The sequence below is a fragment of the Oryctolagus cuniculus genome, chromosome 20 (genome assembly GCF_964237555.1).
Source record: "Oryctolagus cuniculus chromosome 20, mOryCun1.1, whole genome shotgun sequence".
NCBI classification, from domain to species: Eukaryota; Metazoa; Chordata; class Mammalia; order Lagomorpha; family Leporidae; genus Oryctolagus; species Oryctolagus cuniculus.
In genome coordinates, this window is record NC_091451.1 from 45,170,431 (window position 1) to 45,191,573 (window position 21,143).

Sequence of the window (21,143 nt, forward strand, 5' to 3'; positions counted from 1 at the left end):
GTCCAGCTCTCTGCTGTGGCCCGGGAAGGCAGTGGAGGATGGCCCAAGTGCTTGGGCCCTGCACCCACATGGGAGACCAGGAGGAGGCACCTGGCTCCTGGCTTCAGATCGGCACAGTGCACTGGCCATGGCAGCCATTTGGGGGGTGAACCAGCAGAAGGAAGACCTTTCTCTCTGTCTCTCTCTCTCTCACTGTCTAACTCTGCCTGTCAAAAAGAAGAAGAAGATGAAGGGCTGACCTTTTTCCGGTAATTTACACTTAAGAACATTTGCCTGCCCCGGCACAGTGGGGTCCTGTCCTCATGGCAGCCCCTGCTGCCTACCCAGGAGGAAAACCTATCCTGGGGCCTGTCCCTGCAGCTCCCCTTGTCCTTTGGATGGCAGCAGCGTGGAGGCCGGGGTTGTGAGCAGCCCTGTGGTTTCAGCATCTTTATTGACGTGACTCAGTGGCCAAGCACCTGCTGTCTGCAGACACGGAGCTGAAGGCTGGGGATCCAGAGGCAAAGGCGGCCGGAGCTGGAGGACCCTGCGGCTTCCTCCCCGTACAGCAGCCCGGGAGCTGGAGGACCCTGCGGCTTCCTCCCGTACAGCAGCCCGGGTCACAGCAGGGAGGGCGTGGGCTGCTCCAGCATCGGGAGCGCTGCTGGGAGCTGCTGGGAGGCCCTGGCTTGTGTCTCTGGCGCTGTTAGCTCCTGATCAGTGATGATGGGCAGGCAAGGTGGACACAGGAAGCCAGTGCAGCTTGGTCTAGCTTAACTTAGCACTAGCACGGAACCATAAAGTCAGCTGTTGGGAGCAGCGCAGTGGGCGTGTGGTGGTGCTCCAGGGCAGACGTCTCCGTGCCTCGCTGGTCCCTGTGTGCTGTCGTGGTCCTGTGTGCCAGGCTGCCTCTGCTGGTGTGGACCTCCAGCTGGGAGCCCACGGCTCTCTGCGTCCCGGCCCACGGGCTCCCAGTGCCACCTGAGGCCTCCCCTCCTAGAGCCTTCCCGCTGCCAGGTCTGGGCTGGACATCCCCTGTTAAGGGCTGCAGCAGGAGAGTTGTGTTCAGGAGGAAGCAGCACTGGCGTCTGCGCTGAGATATAAAGAGAGAGGACGTAAGAACACACCTGTGTGCTGTGTCCTCACCACTCTACCCTGCTTCGTCTGCCTATAGACGCTGGAAGGTCTGAAATCTTCCTTTGACAGCCAGTGTGTCGGGTGTTACAACCAGTACCTGTTCTGAGATGTGACCTGCCCTCGGGTGCAGTAACGTTACCAGTACTTAACACTGTGTCTCCAAAAACGTGGGTCTAAGTAGAGCAGGTGCCGCCACCCTGCAGAAGTGTCCAGTGGAGTCTGACTGTGCCCCCACAGGGTATCCTAGAGCAGGATTCCCGCGGAGTGAGAACTGTGTCAGCAGGCCACGCCCTGCTGGACCTGTGCCTGTGTTCCGAGGCCTGTCGCTGTCGTCATCTTTTCCTGCAGACTCACTGGCGGCTGGAGTCCCATGATGCCCCTGTACTGGAAGGCGGGGGCTCGCCAAGGATTCACGTTGTGTATGCAGCTCTTACAGCCGTGGGAGCCTGCCGCTTAGGATAACTTCCCTGTTCTTGCCTGGTGGACTTGAGACTAGATGCCAGTTTGTTTCTTCTGAAAATTACCTGTCCTTGACTAAGCATTTCTGAGGAAACCAGTGTCTCCTGGCCTTTATCTTATCTCTGTCCGACCTCATACACCACGCACCGCCCATTCTCAGAGGCAAAACACAAGAATGAACTAGAACTTGCTTCAGCCACTGCAGTTTTGAAACGAGCGTCTGCCTTGTTCACCCTAATTCAGTGGGAAGGGTCTGACAGTCAGGGGCCAGCAGTGGGAAACTGCGGAAAGTGACCGTGACCCCTTCCTTCATCTGCAAGCCAGAGCTAAGGGGTCAGTGGGAGGAAACCCGCCGGGAGGCTCCCACACGTTCAGGGGTCAGTGGGAGGAAACCCGCTGGGAGGCTCCCACACGTTCAGGGTGGGCTCGGCTGGGTTGGTGGGAACCCAGGAGGACGTGCATTTGGTCAAGGTGTCAGCAGAGCTTCGTGAAGTACAGAACTGGGGTGCGCAAAAGGAGCATTGCTGGCGGCTTTTGGGGTATAGGTCGTCTAAGCAGCCACGTGGCACACAGCCGGGATCAGCTTAGCTCTGCCCAGACGCCACCTCCAGGAAGAGGAGAGGATGGTTTCAGGGTCCAGATGACAGGAAGCTGATCACTGTGCTCCCTAGATAAAGTGTTGCTGCAGGTGGCAGCGTTCGCCAGTGAGCGCCAGTGACAGTGGTGTGGTTTTTCCCAAGCGCGGTCTGCGGCAGGGGTGGCACTGTGCTGGAATGAAGGGAGGTCCGTGGAGGAGCCTGGAAAGGGTGAGGGTCACCTGCCAGGTCTCAGGAGACCTGAGGGCCTGTTGCTCGTGGGTCGGAAAGTGAGACGCAGCTTGAGTTCAGGGACTTTAATGCGGAGAACGTGTGTGCTGGGGTGGAGGGGTCAGATGCTCTCTGATGCTAACGATGATGCCTTGTAAACGTGGAAGTCAAATTCAGAGCAGTCTGCAGGGACTGTCCCAGCACTGAGCGTGTGCAGGTGCAAGTCTAGGAGCAGAAGTTCCTCCGTCCTTTCTCTTCACGGACGTGGAATGGATATCAGATTCACCCAGGCTGCGGATGCACGGAATACCAGGTGGTTGACACGCAGGCTGCTGACCCGGGCAGCAGAGCAGGGGCGCCTCGGGCCCTCGCCTCCTCCACACCTGCATCTTCGCTGCAGCCCGGCCGTGCCCCTTCCTGGGAAGTGGGCAGTCATTGGCTCCTCTGCTCAGAGCGCCTCGGGGGCTGCAGCCACCTCTGACCACGGAGGTGCCTGGCAGGCAGCAGCCAGGAGCAGCCCCGGGCCTGCACTCGCGGCTGTGCCGTCGCATTCTGCACCGGCACACGTGGCGTCACTGGATAGGAAGGAATGCTTTAAGTTATGGCACTGCTCGGTTTCCCTCAGATCAGCCTGTTCACTCCGCATGCATTCGAGGTCCCACCAAGTACTGGGCCAGTTACGTGCTGAGGATAAATTGTCTCTGAAAATTTGTGAGCGAGTATCTAGTGTGACGACTGGGGCTGTGTAAGACGTGGTGGGTGCTGTCCTCATTGAAGGCGCTGCCTTTGGATTTCAGAGCATCCCTGTGTCCTCCTGTGACATGAGCCGTGGGCGTCTCTGGGTGGTTCTCCCTGCTGAGCAGGGCCGGCCTCCCCTTCGTTGGGTGGCCTCCGTCCCCAGCTCCACACAGGTCTCCACAGGTCCCCTCTGGTGCCTGTCACCTCTTGCGGTTGTTTTTCTTTCTGGTCAGATGTGTGCTGCATCTCAGTCCACGGTGCCCACCCCTTCGCGTCCCATCCATCTGCAGAAAGGGCCGCCCCGAGGCCTTGGTTCTCAGGTCCCCATTGCTTCACTCCGATGCTTTAGGGCTGATGAACACATCGTAGAATTTGTATTTCGGATATTTAGGATCGTAACCGCTGATCTGGTCTTAGAGAATATGTACATAGGAGATATCAGGGATCACTTAGATCATATTGACTGGGAATCTTTTTCATTAAAGACAAGACCCAGAGCTTCAGTTCTGCTCCAGGGAACGCTGTGTAGAGGAGGGCTGCAGATGTGTCGGAAGTCCGTGCTCGGGTGCGTGCTGTGCAGCTCCGGTAGGTGTGGATGAGCTCAGAGTCCGAAAGCACTGACTCATCTCGGGCTCTGAGGGAGACAGCTGACGTGCAGGGCCTGGGCAGGCCTAGGACCCACCCAGCGCAGCAGCAGCTGGGGAGAGCAGCAGGTGCAGAGGCTGGCTGTGGAGGACGGAGACTCACATGTGTGCTCATACACTTAAAAAAAAAGATTTATTTTATTTATTTGAAAGTCAGAGTTAACAAAGAGACAGAGACAGAGATCTTCCATTCACCGGCTAGCTCCCCAAATGGCCACAATGGTCAGGGCTGGGCCAGGCTGAAACCAGGCGCCTGGAACTCCATCCAGGTCTGCCACAGGGTGCAGGGCCCAAGCACTTGGGCCATCCTCCGCTGCTTTCCCAGGCCAGAGCAGGGAGCTGGGTCAGAAGTGGATCAGAAGTGGAGCAGCCAGGACTTGAACCGGTGCTGGTATGGGATGCTGGTGTCGCAGACTGTGGCTTAATGTGCTGCACCACAGCACCAGCCCAGTGAAGACATTTCATCTCCTGTTTAGAGTTACTTGAAGAAATGCTTCAGGATCTTGCTCCCCACTTGTTTAAAATTCCCATTGGAAGCTCTGCTCGCGTCTGCAGCTGATCTGGTCGCCACAGGTCTGGGACCTGGGGAGCAGAAAGCCGGAATTGGATCAGCTGAATCAATTTGGTGCAGGTGGTGTTGGTGTTGGTCCCTTCAGTTGGGGCAGAAACAAGATGGACTTCTTGCTTGCAGATTGATGTGGTTGGTCTGCATCATCTTCCTTGTCCCCTTGTCCCTTCTTCACACGACTCATCCTCGCGTAAGCCGCTGGTTTCTCTGGGGCGTTGTCCCCATAAACGGTTCATCAAGCATCAGTGATTTTGCCATTCTTCCACCTGGACTCCACCACACACTGGATATTTGTTCATATTATTTTTGTTTTTGGTTTTGTTTATCTGAGGGAGAGCTCCCAACCACTAGATTCACTCCCCCAGATGCCCATGACTCCTGAGGCGGGGCTGAGGTGGAAGCTGGGAGCCAGGACCTCATTCAGGCCTCCCACGTGGGTGGTGGGGACCCAGTTACGTGAGCCAGGTCCACTGCTTCCCAGAGCATGCGTTAGAAGGAAACTGGAGTCAGGAGCCAGAAGTCTGCAACCCAGATACCCAGTGGGGGACAAAAGCGTCTGGCCGCAGGCCCGATGCTCACCCCCATAATAATTTTGCAAAAACATTCGAGTTTTGCCTTTCACACTGAAGTCTTTGATCATCCAGGAGTTAATTTTTACTCTTTGGACGTAATATGATCGGTTTCGTCCTTCCTTTTTCTTGTCCCTGGCCCATCACCAGGGTGGAAAGGCTGGCTTTCTCCCTGTGTGCCCAGTTCTGTGGTAAACCCCGTGTGTGCACAGGCCTGTCTGGCTCCGTGTCCGTGGCAGCACAGCTGGGCTGCTGTCGTGGGGGAAGCTGCGGGGAAGCCTTGGTTCTGGAGCAGCGTGGCCTCCGGCTTGGGTCCTTCCGCAAGGGCACCTTGCATAGTGCCCGACCTTTGCATCTGCCCACGTTGCAGAATCCGCTGGTCCGGTTCCACGAGAGCCGGTGCTGGGAAGTAAGTCAGGGCAGCACTGAGCCTCTGGGTCAGTTTCTCACTCAGGTGAGCGTCGGCCGCAGACCCCGAGGGCAGGCGTCTGCCTCTGTGGAGAGCAAGGGGAAGCTCCCGGCTGAGGTGGGGCAGAGGAGGGTGTCCTCCCGTGGCGCCGGAGGTCAGGTCGGGACTTGGGGGCTCAGGGAACCTGGAGGGGTGTACAGGTGCTGATGCGGTTCACAGACACTCAGCCAGGCAGCCAGGTGCAGATGTGAGACCCCAGGTCTTTGTTATTACAACACCAGTCAGAAAACCCGAGTTCTTGAAGATTCCATTTAGAGTAGCATTGCAACATTAAAAAAAAAAATACACAAAAGTAAATCTAAAAAAAAAATGTTTAACAAGTTTTTAGGAAAAAATTGTCATACTTTCTTGAGAGATGTTTGAAGAGAACTTGAGTGATTGGAGAAAGGTTCTGTGTTCATGTATGGGGAGACTCAGTGCTGGAAACACCTCCACTCTGCCCAGGGGCACCTGGGAAAGGCAGGGAGCTGTGGGCAGCGAGGCCTCAGCCCGGTCAGCCCCCAGGGCTCGGGCTCTGTGGAGCATGCAGGGAGGCAGGGCCCTGCTGGAGCGACTGTGGTCCCAGACAGGAGACACCAAGAGCGGGGGTGGGGGGGTGGGGGTTGCATTTTAAAGAAAATGCACAAATTTTTCTTTTTGAAAAGCAAAGGACTGTTGCTGACCTTTTGTCTTCGGGGGAAACTTGCCGTCTGCTGAGTTTCCTCTTGTGGGAATAGTGCTGGGTGGAAGTGACTACAAATTAATCAGGAATTAATTGCTAGTAATTCAGCTTCAAGTTGAATTGTCAGTAATGTAGTAAATCGTTAAATTTAGTGACTGCTAGTAATTCAACCTTGCTCCTGCTCATTTCATGCTAAGAATGAACATAACAGAAGGCAAGATGGCTCCATGGTTCGGGTTTGGCACTTGCTCTGGGGAGCCGGCTTCTTGCTTCTGTTGCGCGTGTCTTTCCCATCATGGGGCTGGGTGACTCACGGTGCCCTTGACCTCGTGGAGCAGCACTGTGTGTGCCAAGAAGACAGCATAACCCACAGTCACACTTCACGCGCTCTGCTGGGAAAGTGGGCTACTTGAGATGCTTGTGATTAGTGCGCAGGTGACTGGAAAGAGGCTCCCGCCCGTTGGAGCTGTACCTTTGAGACCATTCTTGAGAGCGGAAGTTTCAGCTGCCGCGTTTCTTTGTTCCATTGGGGTTGTTTCTTTAAAGGAAGCCACCATCCCAGGCTGGCGTGGTGGCATCGTGAGCTAAGCCACCGTCTGCAGGGCCAGCATCCCCTACAGGCTCTGGTTCAGGTCCCTGCTGCTCCACTTCTGGTCCAGCTCCCTGTTAATGCACCTGGGAAAGCAACGGAAGATGGCCCGAGTGCTTGGGTCCTGCACCCGTGTCCGAGAGCCAGCTGAAACTCCTGGCTTCAACCTGTCCCAGCTCCAACCATCGTGGCCATTTGAGAAGTGAACCAGCCGATGGAAGATCTCTCTGTATCTCTCCCCTCTCTCTCTCTCCAACTCTGCCTTTCAAATAAATAAATAAAAAGCCACCGTCTGTGTGCCAGGAAGTCCAGGTCCTGCTCTTTCTGTAGCAGCTGGACTGCACGTCACTCTCTTATTGCATTTGGGACCCTCCTTCCCTCCCTCCCTCCCTCCTTCTCTCTCTCTCTCTCTCTCACTCTCTCTCTCTCTCTTTGAGAGAGAGCGCGTCTGTCTGCTGAATCATTTCCCAAATGCCTGCCGTGCCTGGGGCCAGGCTGGGATGAGGTGGGGGCGAGGAGATGCAGTTCAGGTTTCCTGTGGGTGGAGGAAGCCAGATTCAGATGCTACAGCAGGAACTTGACACCAGCTATCCCAGTGTGACACGTGGACATGTCTTTTTAAATAATAGATTGATTTATTATTTATCTGTCTGTCTATTTGAAAGGCAGAGCGACAGAGAAAGAGGAAGAGATGGAGAGAATCTCTCATCCACTGGTTAACTCCCCAAATGGCTGCAATGCCAGGGCTGGGCCAGGAGCCAGAAACTCCATCCTAGGCTTCACATGGGTGGCAGGGGCCCAAGCAGTTGGACAATCATCTGTTGCCTTCCCAGGCATAGAGGCAGGAGGCCGGGTCAGAAGCGGAGCAGCCAGAACTTGAACCAGCACTCTGATTGGGTGCCAGCCTCTCGAGCCGCGGCCTGCCTGACTGCCCAGTGTGGGTGCTTAGCCACTAAGCTCAACCGCAGCTTCCAGGCGTTTCCCGAGCATTAACCAGAGGCTTGCCTCGGGGTGGTTTTGGTTTTATTTGGCTTGGGGGTTTTTTAGTCATTTTCCTGTTTGCAGAGTTCATATGGTGGGTGCCACATGGCGCATAGCTCAGTCTTACCACATTGCGTTCTGTGATTTGGTGGTTAAGATGCGGATGCCGTCCTTGTCACACCTTTGTGTAACGGAGGCTCGCGTTGGTAGTCGCGTGGATAAAGTGATGACACAATGAGCTGTTTAGGACTCCTTTACAAAGGCCTGCGGTGGCCCTCACTGCCCGGCAGGGTCTCCGAGGCCTTTAGATCCTCTCTGCCCCGCACAGCTCCCCCGTGTGTCAGTTTGTAAAGTAGACATCAGTGTTGCTCCCCCTCTTCATGGAGGAACGACACTAAACCTGCCTAGGCTTCATATCCGAGTCACGGCACCATTATGTCGCTCCCCCTCTTCGTGGAGGAACGACACAGGACCCTGCGCTGTTCTTTCGTCTGCTCGGCCCTCCCCGGGTTTGCTGCTGGTTCTTCCCGGGTTGGCTACCAACCCTTCCACCTCCGTGGAAGGGTGGTTCCCCCTGCCACATTCCCCACTTCCGCGGGGGAGCGGCACACCGCCGGCCGGCTCTCTCGGGGGCTGCACAGGTGTTCCTTCAGATAGATGTTCCCCTTAGATGTTCTTGGTGCATGTTGTCTCTCTCCTCCTTTATAGTCCTCTTCCACCAATCCCAACTCTGCTACCCACACGCCGAGTATGCTGCTCTCCTCCAATCAGGAGCAGGATCAGCTCCTGGAGGTCATCACTCAAGTTGGCGAGAGACAGCTGCGTAGAAGCTGTTTCCTCCTCTCCCAGCGCCATATTGTGGGAGAGCAGATGCATAGAATAAGTCTTAATTCCAGTAACTTAGTCCAGTCTGGGTTGCTCCCCACAATCAGTATGTCTTGGTGTCTCGCGCTGTGTGGAAGAACACATAATGAGACATTCTGCTGTTCCTTCCTGCGCCCTCATGGCACATCTCCACCAAGCTCTGAAGATCAAGTCTGGTTCCATGGACTCGGGCCGTGTGCCGTGAGAACACCACCCTCCTCGCCGTGGGACCACAGGAATTTGTGAAAGGAGGTGCCCCTGCCCATCCTCCTTTGTGCAGCATCTCTGTTGGGCTTCCTTAGGTAGGTCCAGCTTTAGACGAGTGAGGCACCCTTGCCCCGCCGCCTTCTGTCAGTCACAGCCCTGGACTGAGGCTCTTCTCCCCGCTGTGCCTCCCTACAGGGTCTCTCTGTGTGTCCAGAGGTTTAGCTCCTGGGTATCATTTGTCTGGGAGTGGTTGGAAGTGGTCTCAAATTCACAACAACAAATTAATGAAATAGTGGGAAAGGGAGACAGAGTTACACAAGTATGTGAAAGGTGTTTAACATGTATGCGGTTAAAACTCAGAATATATAGAGATGAAATCTGCTCTTCCAGTACCTCTGCCCATTTTTACTCCCCAGTGGAACAGTTCTGTTAACCAGCAGAAAATGAGGTTTTAAAATATGCTAAGGAGGGGCCCGGCGCCGTGGCTCACTTGGTTAATCCACCGCCTGCGGCACCGGCATCCCATATGGGCACCAGGTTCTAGTCCCGGTTGCTCCTCTTCCAGTCCAGCTCTCTGCTGTGGCCCAGGAAGGCAGTGGAGGATGGCCCAAGTGCTTGGGCCCTGCACCCCATGGGAGACCAGGAGGAAGCACCTGGCTGCTGGCTTCAGATCGGCGTAGCTTCGGCTGTAGCGGCCATTTGGGGAGTGAACCAACAGAAGGAAGACCTTTCTCTCTGTCTCTCCCTCTCACTCTCTGTAGCTCTACCTCTCAAATAAATAAATAAAAAATCTTTTAAAAAAATATGCTCAGAAGAAGCTAAATTAAATTGCATTCTCTCAAAAAATATATATGGAACTATTTCAGATGGCCCCAAAGATGCATATTTTTTTCACTTCTATACTCAAATTTGTTACAGCTTTTTTCAAAATAGTAAATTGTAAAAGTAGCCAAATGAAAATTTTCAAGTTAAACAAAGAGCTCTGAGATTATAATCATGAAACCTGTTTATAATAGCCTATAAACAGAAATACTACAGGTAGCACCTGTCTGGAGCCTTGGAAGAAATAGTTGAGATTTGGTTGCCATTTAGAAGTATTTTTGGTTTAAAAAAAATTATGGTAGGGGCTGGTGCTGTGGCACAGCAGGTTAACGCGCTGGCCTGAAGCACCAGCATCCCATATGGGCGCCAGTTCTAGTCCTGGCTGCTCCTCTTCCAATCCAGCTCTCTGCTATGGCCTGGGAAAGCAGTAGAAGATGGCCCAAGTCCTTGGCCCCTGCACCCACGTGGGAGACCCGGAAGAAGCTCCTGGCTCCTGGCTTCAGATCGGCGCAGCTCCAGCCGTTGTGGCCATCTGATCCTAGATCTGATCTGGGAAGTGAACCAGCGGATGGAAGACCTCTCTCTCTCTGTTTCTACCTCTCTCTGTAACTCTGTCTTTCAAATAAATAAATTTTTTAAAAATATGGTAAAAATGTTTCACTCCATTTTTTAAAAAAGTTTTTAAATGTATTTGAGAGACAAGAGAGCTTCCTAGCACCGATTCACTCCCTAGAGCATTGCGAGAGCCCCTGGTTGAGGCTGAAGCTAGGAGCTAGGAGCTAGGAACGTAATCCAGTTCCTTCATGGGCAGCAGGGACCAAGTGCCCGAGCCATCACACTGCTCCCCAGGATCTGCATTAGCAGGAAGCTCGGGTCAGGAATAAACCCAGGCACTCAGCGGAGAATGAAGGTGTCTTAACAGCCTTTGCTCTTCCTTCCTTCCTTATTTATTTATTTGAAAGGCAGAGCCACAGAGAGAAAGATCTTCCAACTGTGGGTTCACTCTCCAAATGGCCTCTATGGCTGGGGCTAGGCCAGAGCCAGGAGCCCGGAGTCTCATCTGAGTCTCCCACCGTGGGTGCAGGGGCCCGAGGACTTGGGCCATCTTCCACTGTTTTCCTCGGCGCATTCAGCAGGGAGCTGGGTCGGAAGCTGAGCCGGGACTCGAACCTCTGTCCACATCTGATGCCAGCATCGCAGGCAGTGACTTAACCCATCACACCACAGCAGTGGTCCCTCTTCCTTCTTAGTAATATTTTTTCCTCGGATTTTGGTGACAGTGTTATCTTTATTCGGAATATCGGTTATCGTGTGCTGTGTTTAAAAAGGAAATGGTGCCTTCGGGGCCTTTTGAGGTACGTAAGACACTGCCCTGGTGACCACAGCACCTTTTGGAGTTTGGATTCACTGAACAAGGAGCTGTCATGCCTGTGCTTTGTCCCTTCACCATGCTGTGGCCGTCTCCTCCCCTGGCTTGACACTGTTGTCACAAGGATCCAGTGAGGACTTGACCGGCCCCCTCCTTCGTAGCAGCTGTGCCGTGAGCAGATTCTGAATGTGGGGTGAATCTGGAGCCCGTAGCTCTGCAGTGCCGAGAGTGTGAGAGTGCCAAACAGGTCTCAGAACAGAAGCTGTGACAACAAGTATGAAGTCAGTTAGGGAGATGCTGACCAACTGCGACATGAGAGGTTGTAGAATTGATGAAGGTAGAGGCCAGCAAGGAGGGAATTTAGAAAATGAACCTTTTTTTCTATTTTTTTTCTTCCAGAAAGCCTCGCTATTTTAATGTTAAGAGTCCTGAACATTGTAATTGAAGTTCCTTGTGGCAAGTGATTGAACAGTCACTGAGTTCTTGCGCGTTTGGGATTCAAGTCTCGGTTCTCACGGTCTCTTGAGTGTTCTGGGGGAAGAATGTTCCGGTGTTGTCACTCTGCCTGCAGGGTAGGACAGAGGGAAGGGTCACTTGCGTGCCTGCTCTTTCGGGGCGCACTGTTGGGACCAGGGAATTCTAAGAACTGAAAACAAAATCCCATGACACCTGCCTTCAAAAAGCTTCGGTCAGCAGGTTGACGTCCAGAGTGACGGGAAGGACTGTATGACCGGTGCAGAGCAAGCGCCTCTTATCTAACTAGGAAATGAGTAAGCTTTGGAGAAGGAACTGAACAGGAAGTTGACAGGGTAGGAAAGAGCCAGAGCGGCTAGGTGTGGGCTTAAGGAGAGACACACTCAACTCTCCAAGTCAAAGGACAGCAAATGCCGCAGGGAGACTCCCTGGGGTGCGGTGGGGCGCTGGCTTTCCTGTCCCTCACACGCCTAAAAATTATATAAGACCCCGAAGAGTTTGCTTATGCAGGCTTAGCTGTTAATATTGACCGTATTTTAAATTGAATCAAGAAGAATCTTAAACGTCTTTAGATCGTTGAAAAATACAAACAAGGCAGATGTTTGGCCTGGTGACTTAAGAAACTGGAACATCCCATGTCCGAGTTCCTGGGTTCAAGTCCCAGCTCCACCTCCAATCCCGCTTCCTGCTAATGCACACCATGGGAGGTAGCCGGTGGCAGCTCAAGTTGTGGGGTCCCTGCCCCTACGAGGGAGACCCAACCCCCAGAGTCAGCTCAGCCCAGTCCCAGCTGTTGTGGGCATTTGGAGAGAACCAGTAGGTAGAAGTTCTGTCTCTCTTTCTCTGTCTCCGTCACTGTCTGCCTCTAAATAAGTAAGCAACAGATAAATTTTAAAAAAAAATTTAAAAGAAATCTATCGGCCGGCGCCGCGGCTCACTAGGCTAATCCTCCGCCTAGCGGCGCCGGCACACCGGGTTCTAGTCCCGGTCGGGGCGCTGGATTCTGTCCCGGTTGCCCCTCTTCCAGGCCAGCCCTCTGCTGTGGCCAGGGAGTGCAGTGGAGGATGGCCCAGGTGCTTGGGCCCTGCACCCCATGGGAGACCAGGAAAAGCACCTGGCTCCTGGCTCCTGCCATCGGATCAGCGCGCTGCGCCGGCCGCAGCGCGCTGGCCGCGGCGGCCATTGGAGGGTGAACCAACGGCAAAGGAAGACCTTTCTCTCTGTCTCTCTCTCTCACTGTCCACTCTGCCTGTCAAAAAAAAAAAAAAAAAAAAAAAGAAATCTATCATATATTAACATAATGTCTTTTATGAAAATATTTTCCGGGAGCCGGTTCCATGGCACAGTAGGTTAATCCTCCACCTACGGCGCCAGCATCCCATGTGGGTGTCAGTTCTTGTCCCGGATGCTCCTCTTCCAATCCAGCTCTCTGCTGTGGCCTGGGAAAGCAGTAGAAGATGCCACAAGTGCTTGGGCCCCTGTACCCGCATGGGAGACCAGGAAGAAGCACCTGGCTCCTGGCTTCGAATAAGCATAGTTCCAGCTGTTGCGGCCATTCGGGGAGTGGACCATTGGAAGGAAGACCTTTCTCTCTGTCTCTCCCTCTCAGTGTCTATTACTCTACCTCTCAAATAAATAAATAAAATCTTAAAGAAAAATATTTTACAAAACAAGCAAATTTAGTGAAAAGAGTGGCACTGTTGGCCGGCGCTGCGGCTCACTAGGCTAATCCTCCGCCTAGCGGCGCCGGCACACCAGGTTCTAGTCCCGGTCGGGGCGCCGGATTCTGTCCCGGTTGCCCCTCTTCCAGGCCAGCCCTCTGCTGTGGCCAGGGAGTGCAGTGGAGGATGGCCCAGGTGCTTGGGCCCTGCACCCCATGGGAGACCAGGAAAAGCACCTGGCTCCTGGCTCCTGCCATCGGATCGGCGCGGTGCGCCGGCCGCAGTGCGCCGGCCGCAGTGCGCCGGCCGCGGCGGCCATTGGAGGGATGAACCAACGGCAAAGGAAGACCTTTCTCTCTGTCTGTCTCTCTCTCTCACTGTCCACTCTGCCTGTAAAAAAAAAAAAAAAAAAAAAGAGTGGTACTGTTTAATTTTTCAAATCTCCGCAGTGCCGGTCTTACTGGGAGGTAGCTGGAGTCTTTGCTTCAGTCTGTTGCCCTGGCCTGTAAGCGTAGAAGGACAGAGTTGCTAAAGATGATTGTATTGGGCTTTTCAGGTAGTTGTGGACGGTTCTGTAGTATTACACCAAGCTGAACAGATGGGAAGTTTCTGAAAGGAGCCTGCACGTGGAGGCTGGGGATGTCTGTATACTTTATTCCATGGAAGCCCAAGGGTCTGCTTTGCCTTGACTGAGACTGTGACCGTGGTTGCGTCTGTTAATCACTTGGAAAGTACTGGTTCGCTGAGCCGCGCAAATGTTTGCGGTCTCTGGCACGTTGCAGCGTGCATGTCAGGAAGACCATTTCTTAATATCCCCACGTCTCATCTCCAGCCAGGACAGCTGTCGGGCCCACCCAGACACTGGGCACTCCTCCTGCAAGCTTTGTTTATCACTTGCCAGCCTTTCAGAGACCCTTTATTAACCTATTTCTTTTTGTGTGTTGGGGGGGGGGGGGGGAGTGACATGGTGATTTTATTGTGATTTTAATTTTCTTTTTCCCAATTACAAATCTTCATCTGTTTGCAGATTGTTTGTGAGTTCTCTTCTCTGAAATGACTTTTCATGTTTTTAACCTGTTAAACAGTTGATCCCAGGTGTTCTGTATATATCCTGGGTATTAATTCTTTGCCAGTTTTGAACGCTGCAAGTGCACCCTCTCAGTCTGAGGTCTGCTTTCTGTTCGCAGCCGAGGGTCTCAGAACAGAAGTTCTTATTTTAGTGTAGTTGATTTTTATCCTTCTTTCCCTTATGTTTGTTTTCCCCCTGTGCCTTGTTGAGGAAACTATTCCCTGCTACAACGCCGTAAAAATATCCTCTAGATTGTAGTCCTTAAACAAAAGGCTTCTGGGAAAGACAAACTTCACGCATCTCATAAATACAACTTTAGGAACATGGTGGTTCTTCTCATTGTACCCACACTCCCACCCCCCCTCCTCCCTCTCCTATTCCCATTCTTATTTTTTTACTAAGATCTAACTTACTAAGTACAGAGTTCAACAAAGGAAAAAAAAGAGTTCAACAAATAGTATAGAAAAAAAAACTGTTCCTCAACAGTCAAGACAGGGGCTGTTCAAAGTCACTGCTTCTTAAAGTGTCAGTCTCACTTAGATTGTCTTTTAGGTGCTCTGTTAGTTATCAGAGTTCAGGGAGAATGCTTGGTGTGTGTCCTTTTGGGACTGGCTTATTTCACTAAGTATAATGTTTTCTAGTTTTATCCATTTTGTTGCAAACGACAGGATTTCTTTTTTTACTGCTGTGTAGTATTCCATGGTGCACATGTCCCATAATTTCTTTATCCAGTCTTCAGTTGAAGGACATCTGGGTTGATTCCATATTGTGGCTATTGTGAGTTGAGCTGCAATAAACATGGGGTACAGATCACTCTTTCATGTGCTGAGTTCAGTTCCCTTGGGTGAATTCCCAGGAGTGGGATGGCTGGGTCATACGGTAGGACTATATTCAGACTGCTGAGGTATCTCCATACTGTCTTCCACAGTGGCTGTACCGGTTACATTTCCAAACCTGTTTCTTTATCTCTGTTGTGTTTTCATAGAGGTAAAATGGAAAAGACCAGTGTGTTTGAAGTCCTTAGTATGAGGCCTTTCGCCGTATAATCAATGGTGCTTACTGATTCTGTACCTCTGTCTTTGCCGCCACCAGTCACGTGGGCAAGTAGCTGCTGGTGCCCTGTCGCTGTCACCACGTGAGAGGTGTTGACTGGAGCAAGATGAGGAGAGGGCCTGTTGAGGAGCAGGGATTTTGGCCATCTCTGGATGAGGCCAGCCAGTTGCTCTGTTTGTCAGCGACAGTGTGGGACCCTCCCCATGCCCACACAGCTCTTGAAGAGATGCTCACGAGGCCCCTTGCCCTCATCCTTTATCTGCCCTTGGCTCCGTTCTGCTGTTACCACGTGGTGTCAGTGTGCCCGTGCCCCGTCCCTCAGGACAGGCCCTGCTGCCTGCCCCTGGGTTGTGTGTCCCACTCGGCGCCGGGCGGGGGATCCTGGCGCTCGGAGAGTATTTGTTGAGTGAATCTGTGTTGAAGGGAGCTAAAAAGCCTAGAAACTTGGTCACATTGCCCTTGGGATCTGAGCAGTCACTGGCTGTTTCTTTTCATTTCCCTGAGGAACGTGTCACCCCTCTTCTTTCTCGAATGTGTGTTAATGGAGAGCGCCTGCCCGCGCTGCTCAGCACGGCTGCAGCCCCGTGTTTGCCCTCTGCGTTGCAGATGTTCCTCCTGCTGACCAAGAGAAGCTCTTCATCCAGAAGCTGCGGCAGTGCTGCGTCCTCTTCGACTTTGTCTCCGACCCGCTGAGCGACCTGAAGTGGAAGGAGGTGAAGCGAGCGGCGCTGAGCGAGATGGTGGAGTACATCACCCACAACCGGAACGTGATCACCGAGCCCATCTACCCCGAGGTGGTGCACATGGTGAGTGATCGCAGCACCTGCGGGCTCGGGGTCAGGGAGGACGGCGCTGCCTGGGCACACCCTGCAGAGAACCGTGGCCGTCGGCGTGAGGGGAGCCGGCTCCCCTAATCACACGTACCCAGTGCAGTAGAAAAGTTGGGACTTTTATTGGAACTTCTTTTATCATTAATTTATCTTTTATCTTTAATTTTTTTCATACGTGACCTTAATATCATGGTGCCGTTGTATCATTTAGAAGTAAACATGGCCATATGTGTGCAGAAAAATCTAATGATGGGGCGGGGTTAAAATGCTAGTGGGGCCAGGCTGGTACCAGACAGTGCGTCCTGATTGGCTGCGTTGTCTCTCACCCTGCACTTAGTTCATCATTCGCTTTATTTATTGAACGCTGAACTTCAATATTCTGTTGAGGTTTTTTTTGAATTGCTAAAAAAAATTTTTTTTTTAGTTTTTTTTAAACTTTTATTTAGTAAATATAAATTTCCAAAGTACAGTTTATGGATTACAATGGCTTCCCCCCCCCCCCGCATAACTTCTCTCCCACTCGCACCCCTCCCATCTCCCGCTCCCTCTCCCATTCCATTCACATCAAGATTCATTTTCAATTATCTTTATATACAGAAGATCGATTCAGTATATATTAAGTAAAGATTTCATCAGTTTGCACCCACACAGAAACACAAAATGTAAAATACTGTTTCAGCCGGCGCCGTGGCTCAATAGGCTAATCCTCCACCTTGCGGCGCCGGCACACCGGGTTCTAGTCCCGGTCGGGGCGCCGGATTCTGTCCCAGTTGCCCCTCTTCCAGGCCAGCTCTCTGCTATGGCCAGGGAGTGCAGTGGAGGATGGCCCAGGTGCTTGGGCCCTGCACCCCATGGGAGACCAGGAAAAAGCACCTGGCTCCTGGCTCCTGCCAGGATCAGCGCGGTGCGCCGGCTGCAGCGGCGGCCATTGGAGGGTGAACCAACGGCAAAAGGAAGACCTTTCTCTCTCTGTCTCTCTCTCTCTCACTGTCCACTCTGCCTGTCAAAAAAAAAAAAAAAAATACTGTTTCAGTACTAGTTATAGCATTACTCCATATTGGACAGCACATTAAAGGACAGATCCCACATGAGGAGTAAGTACACAGTGACTCCTGTTGTTGACTTACCAATTTGACACTCTTGTTTATGGCGTCAGTAATCTCCCTCGGCTCTTGTCATGAGTTGCCAAGGCTATGGAAGCCTTTTGAGTTCGCTGACTTCGATCTTATTCAGACAGGGTCTTAGTCAAAGTGGAAGTTCTCTCCTCCCTTCAGAGAAAGGTACCTCCTTCTTTGATGGCCCCATTCTCTCCACTGGGATCTCACTCGTAGAGATCTTTCATTTAGGTCTTCTTTTTTTTTTTCCCAGAGTGTCTTGGTTTTCCATGCTTAAAATACTCTCATGGGCTCTTCAGCCAGATCCGAATGCCTTAAGGGCTGATTCTGAGGCCAGAGTGCTGTTTAGGACATCTGTCATTCTATGAGTCTGCTGTGTATCCCGCTTCCCATGTTGGATCGTTCTCTCCCTTTTTGATTCTATCAGTTAGTATTAGCAGACACTAGTCTTGTTTGTGTGATCCCTTTGACTCTTAGACCTATCAGTGTGATCAATTGTGAACTGAAATTGATCACTTGGACTAGTGAGATGGCACTGGTACATGCCACCTTCATGGGATTGTATTGGAATCCCCTGGCAGAATTGCTAAAATTTTATCCTCTTTGGAATTGGTTCTCCAAGTTATTGGGAAGTGATTGTTACTTAAGATAAAATTGATTTTTTAAAGATTTATTTATTTATGTATTTGAAAGGCAGAGTTACAGAAAGGCAGAAGAAGGGGGGGTGGGTTTCCATCACTGGTTCACTCCCCAGATGGCTGCAACGGCCGGAGCTGCTGCACAAATCCAAAGCCAGGAGCCAGGAGCTTCTTCTGGGTCTCCCACGTGGGTGCAGGGGCCCAAGGACTTGGGCCATCTTCCACTGCTTTCCCAGGCCATAGCAGAGAGCTGGATCGAAAGTGGAGTGGCTGAGTCTCGACTCAGCGCCCATTTGGGATGCTGGCACTGCAGGCGACGGCTTTACCCACTACACCACAGCACTGGCCCCAAGATAAAATTTTAAATTTTCATTGACGTCTTTCTTAAGTTACTGATATTTTTTTCCAGAATGACATAATTCAGAATTGACTATACTATTAATCCAACTCTTTTCTAAAGATTTACTTATGTATTTGAAAAGCAGAGTTACAGAGCCGGGGGGGGGGGGGGGCGGCAGAGAGAGAGATTGCCCATCTTTGGTTTCACTCCCCAAACGGCTGGGGCTGGGCCAGCCTAATGGCAGGATCCTGGAACTCCAGCTGGGTCTCCCACATGGGTGCAGGGGCCCAAGCACTTTGGCCATTCTCTGCTGTTTTTCCAGGTGCATTAACTGGATTGGAAGTGGAGCAGCCGGGACTCCAACTGGTGGTCACGTGGGATACCAGCATCACAGATGCTGGCAAACCCGCTGTGTCACAGCACTGGCCCCAAGATACTTTATCTGATGTGTTTGCTTTGGAAAAATAAGATGAAAGTCAAGTTCTTTTTTGTAGTTCAGTCTACATATCAGTAGTTGAGGTCTTCCTGATTGTTTTAATTTATTGTTAACTTTTTTTTTTTATTTTTTTTATTTTTTATTTTTATTTTTTTTATTTTTTATTTTATTTTTTTTTTTTTTTGACAGGCAGAGTGGACAGTGAGAGAGAGAGAGACAGAGAGAAAGGTCTTCCTTTTGCTGTTGGTTCACCCTCCAATGGCCGCCGCGGCTGGCGCGCCGCGCTGATCCGATGGCAGGAGCCAGGAGCCAGGTGCTTTTCCTGGTCTCCCATGGGGTGCAGGGCCCAAGCACCTGGGCCATCCTCCACTGCACTCCCTGGCCACAGCAGAGGGCTGGCCTGGAAGAGGGGCAACCGGGACAGAATCCGGTGCCCCGACCGGGACTAGAACCCGGTGTGCAGGCGCCGCTAGGCGGAGGATTAGCCTAGTGAGCCGCGGCGCCGGCCTATTGTTAACTTTTTAAAAAGTTGTGTTTATTCACTTTATTTGAAAGGCAGCTCTTCCACCTGCTGGTTCACTCCCCAAATGTATTCTCTCCTAATTCTTTCATATCTTTATTCTTCATATTACATTCTGTAATGCTCTTGAAACTTTTTTGTCTGTGTGAATGTTACATTCTGTTAAGAATGTAACTTCAGTTCTTATTTGATTTTTTCCTAAAATTATTGAAAAATCATTTGTCCCTAATTCATACATTAAATGTTCCATTTCCCCAATTAATTTAAAACTCTTTAGTATATAATGTTTATTTTATTTTAAACTTAATTTTGGATATATATTTGACTAAACATTTATATATTGTATTTACACGTATGGAAGATTTTTCCTTTTTTATTTTCTTTTTTTTAAATTTTTGTTCATCTGAAAGGCAGAGAGACAAAGATCTTTCATCCACTGATTCACTCCCCAAATGCCCACCACAACCAGGGCTGGGCCAGGCAAAGCCAGGAGCCTGTGACTTGTTCTGGGGCTTCCACGTGAGTGCCGGGGACCCAACAGCTTGAGCCACCCCTGCTGCCTGCCGGGCCTGCGTTAGCAGGGAGCGGAATCCGATGCAGACGGGACTCAGACACAGGCTCTTCAGGACGGGATGCAGGCATCCTAAGTGGTGGCCCGATGCCCCCCAGGTTTTTATTTTCACAGAGTCTTGGCTGCCAGTGGTCCCCAGTAGACTCCCATCCTTTAAGTGAGTAGGAAGGAGTCTTGGGAGGATGCTGGAGCTGAGCCAATCAGGAGCCAGGAGCTTCTTCCTGGTCTCCTGTGTGGGTGCAGGGGCCCAAGCACTTGGGCCATCTTCTACTGCTCTCCCAGGCCACAGCAGGGAGCTGGATTGGAAGCGGAGCAGCTGGGACTTGAACTGGTGCCCTTAGGGGATGCTGGCACTATAGGTGGCGGTTTCACCTGCTATACCACAACATCGACCCCTCCATTTTCACAAGAAGTTCTGCAGCCACAACCCCTGGCGTGCTTGCCTCTCAAGCTACACTTGGCTGTTTTGCTGAAACGGTCCCTGTGGCTTCCTGTGGTTCTTTCTGATGTGTGTGTCCGTATTTTGGCCACCGTGTGTGTTATAGATGGAGACGTTAACTAACAGTTAGCTGTGGTTCTTTCTGATGTGTGTCCGTATTTTGGCCACCGTCTGTGTTATAGAAGATGTTAACTAAGCTGTGGAGAATCCAAAGCTCTCCAGACGTTTTACTCCTAGTGCTGCTACTTCTACATGCCTTGCCTACTACTGCTGTGTGGCTTGTTACAGACTTATTAAAATATTCATACACCTTATAACTCACTCATCTAAAGTGTATGACTCAGTGATTTTTAGTATGAACATAGGATTATGCCAAGTGTCATCCCATCTAGTGTTAGAACATTCTAGTGCCCCCAGGCAGTCTTAGATTCGCTGGCAGCCTCTGCCATTCCTCCCCACCCCCACCCGCCAGCCTGGGAACCAGTGATGGCTTTCAGTCTGGATTCACCTGTTCTGGGCATTTCACGTAAAAGGATCATGCGACATGTGACTGTCTGTATCTGGCTGCTTCTATTTAGCATGGTGCTTTCAGGGTTCAGCTGTGTTATAGCATGAATCATGCAGATGAGACTCCGTCACACAGATCCACCACCTTTTGTTGATCCAGTCACCTGTTGCTGCACATTTGGGTTATTTCTGGTTTTCTGACTGCCATGAACGTTCGCGGACAAGCTGTGGTGTGAACGAGGTGCATTTCTCTTGGATCTGCACCCAGGAGAGGAGCTGCTGGGTCCCGGACTGACCCTGGGTGTTTGAACATTCTAGGCACTGCCGGGCGGTTTTCAGGGTGGCTTCATCATCTGCTCTGCTTTCAATGTGAATGGGGGTTCCAGTTTCCTTGTTGTCATCTCTCTTCATTGTAGCCACCCTATGGGTGATTTGTGCTCTCTGCTGACTCATGACACGGGGCCTCTCTAGACGTGTGCTGTGTTCAGACACTGGGGATGCTACACCGCACTTTATTATTATTATTATTTTTTAAAGATTTGTCCACTCACTCGAAAATGAGAGCTACAGAGAGGGCGGGGGGGAAAGGGGAGAGAGAGAAAGAATGTGAATGAATGAGTGTGTGTGT

The 21,143-nt window shown here is 51.5% G+C and overlaps 1 protein-coding gene across 16 annotated transcripts in view; it reads left to right on the forward strand.

Annotated features, from left to right (window-relative positions):
- PPP2R5C (protein phosphatase 2 regulatory subunit B'gamma) overlaps window positions 1-21,143 on the forward strand; it is a 163,000-nt gene that overhangs the window by 86,329 nt on the left and 55,528 nt on the right. For 15 of the 16 annotated variants that reach the window (XM_051834797.2, XM_051834796.2, XM_051834798.2 and 12 more), the window contains 1 exon segment: window positions 15,726-15,925. The exons of the other annotated variant lie outside the window; for it this stretch is intronic. In XM_051834797.2, coding sequence (XP_051690757.1) covers window positions 15,726-15,925 — 200 coding nt within the window. 16 annotated transcript variants of the gene reach the window in all.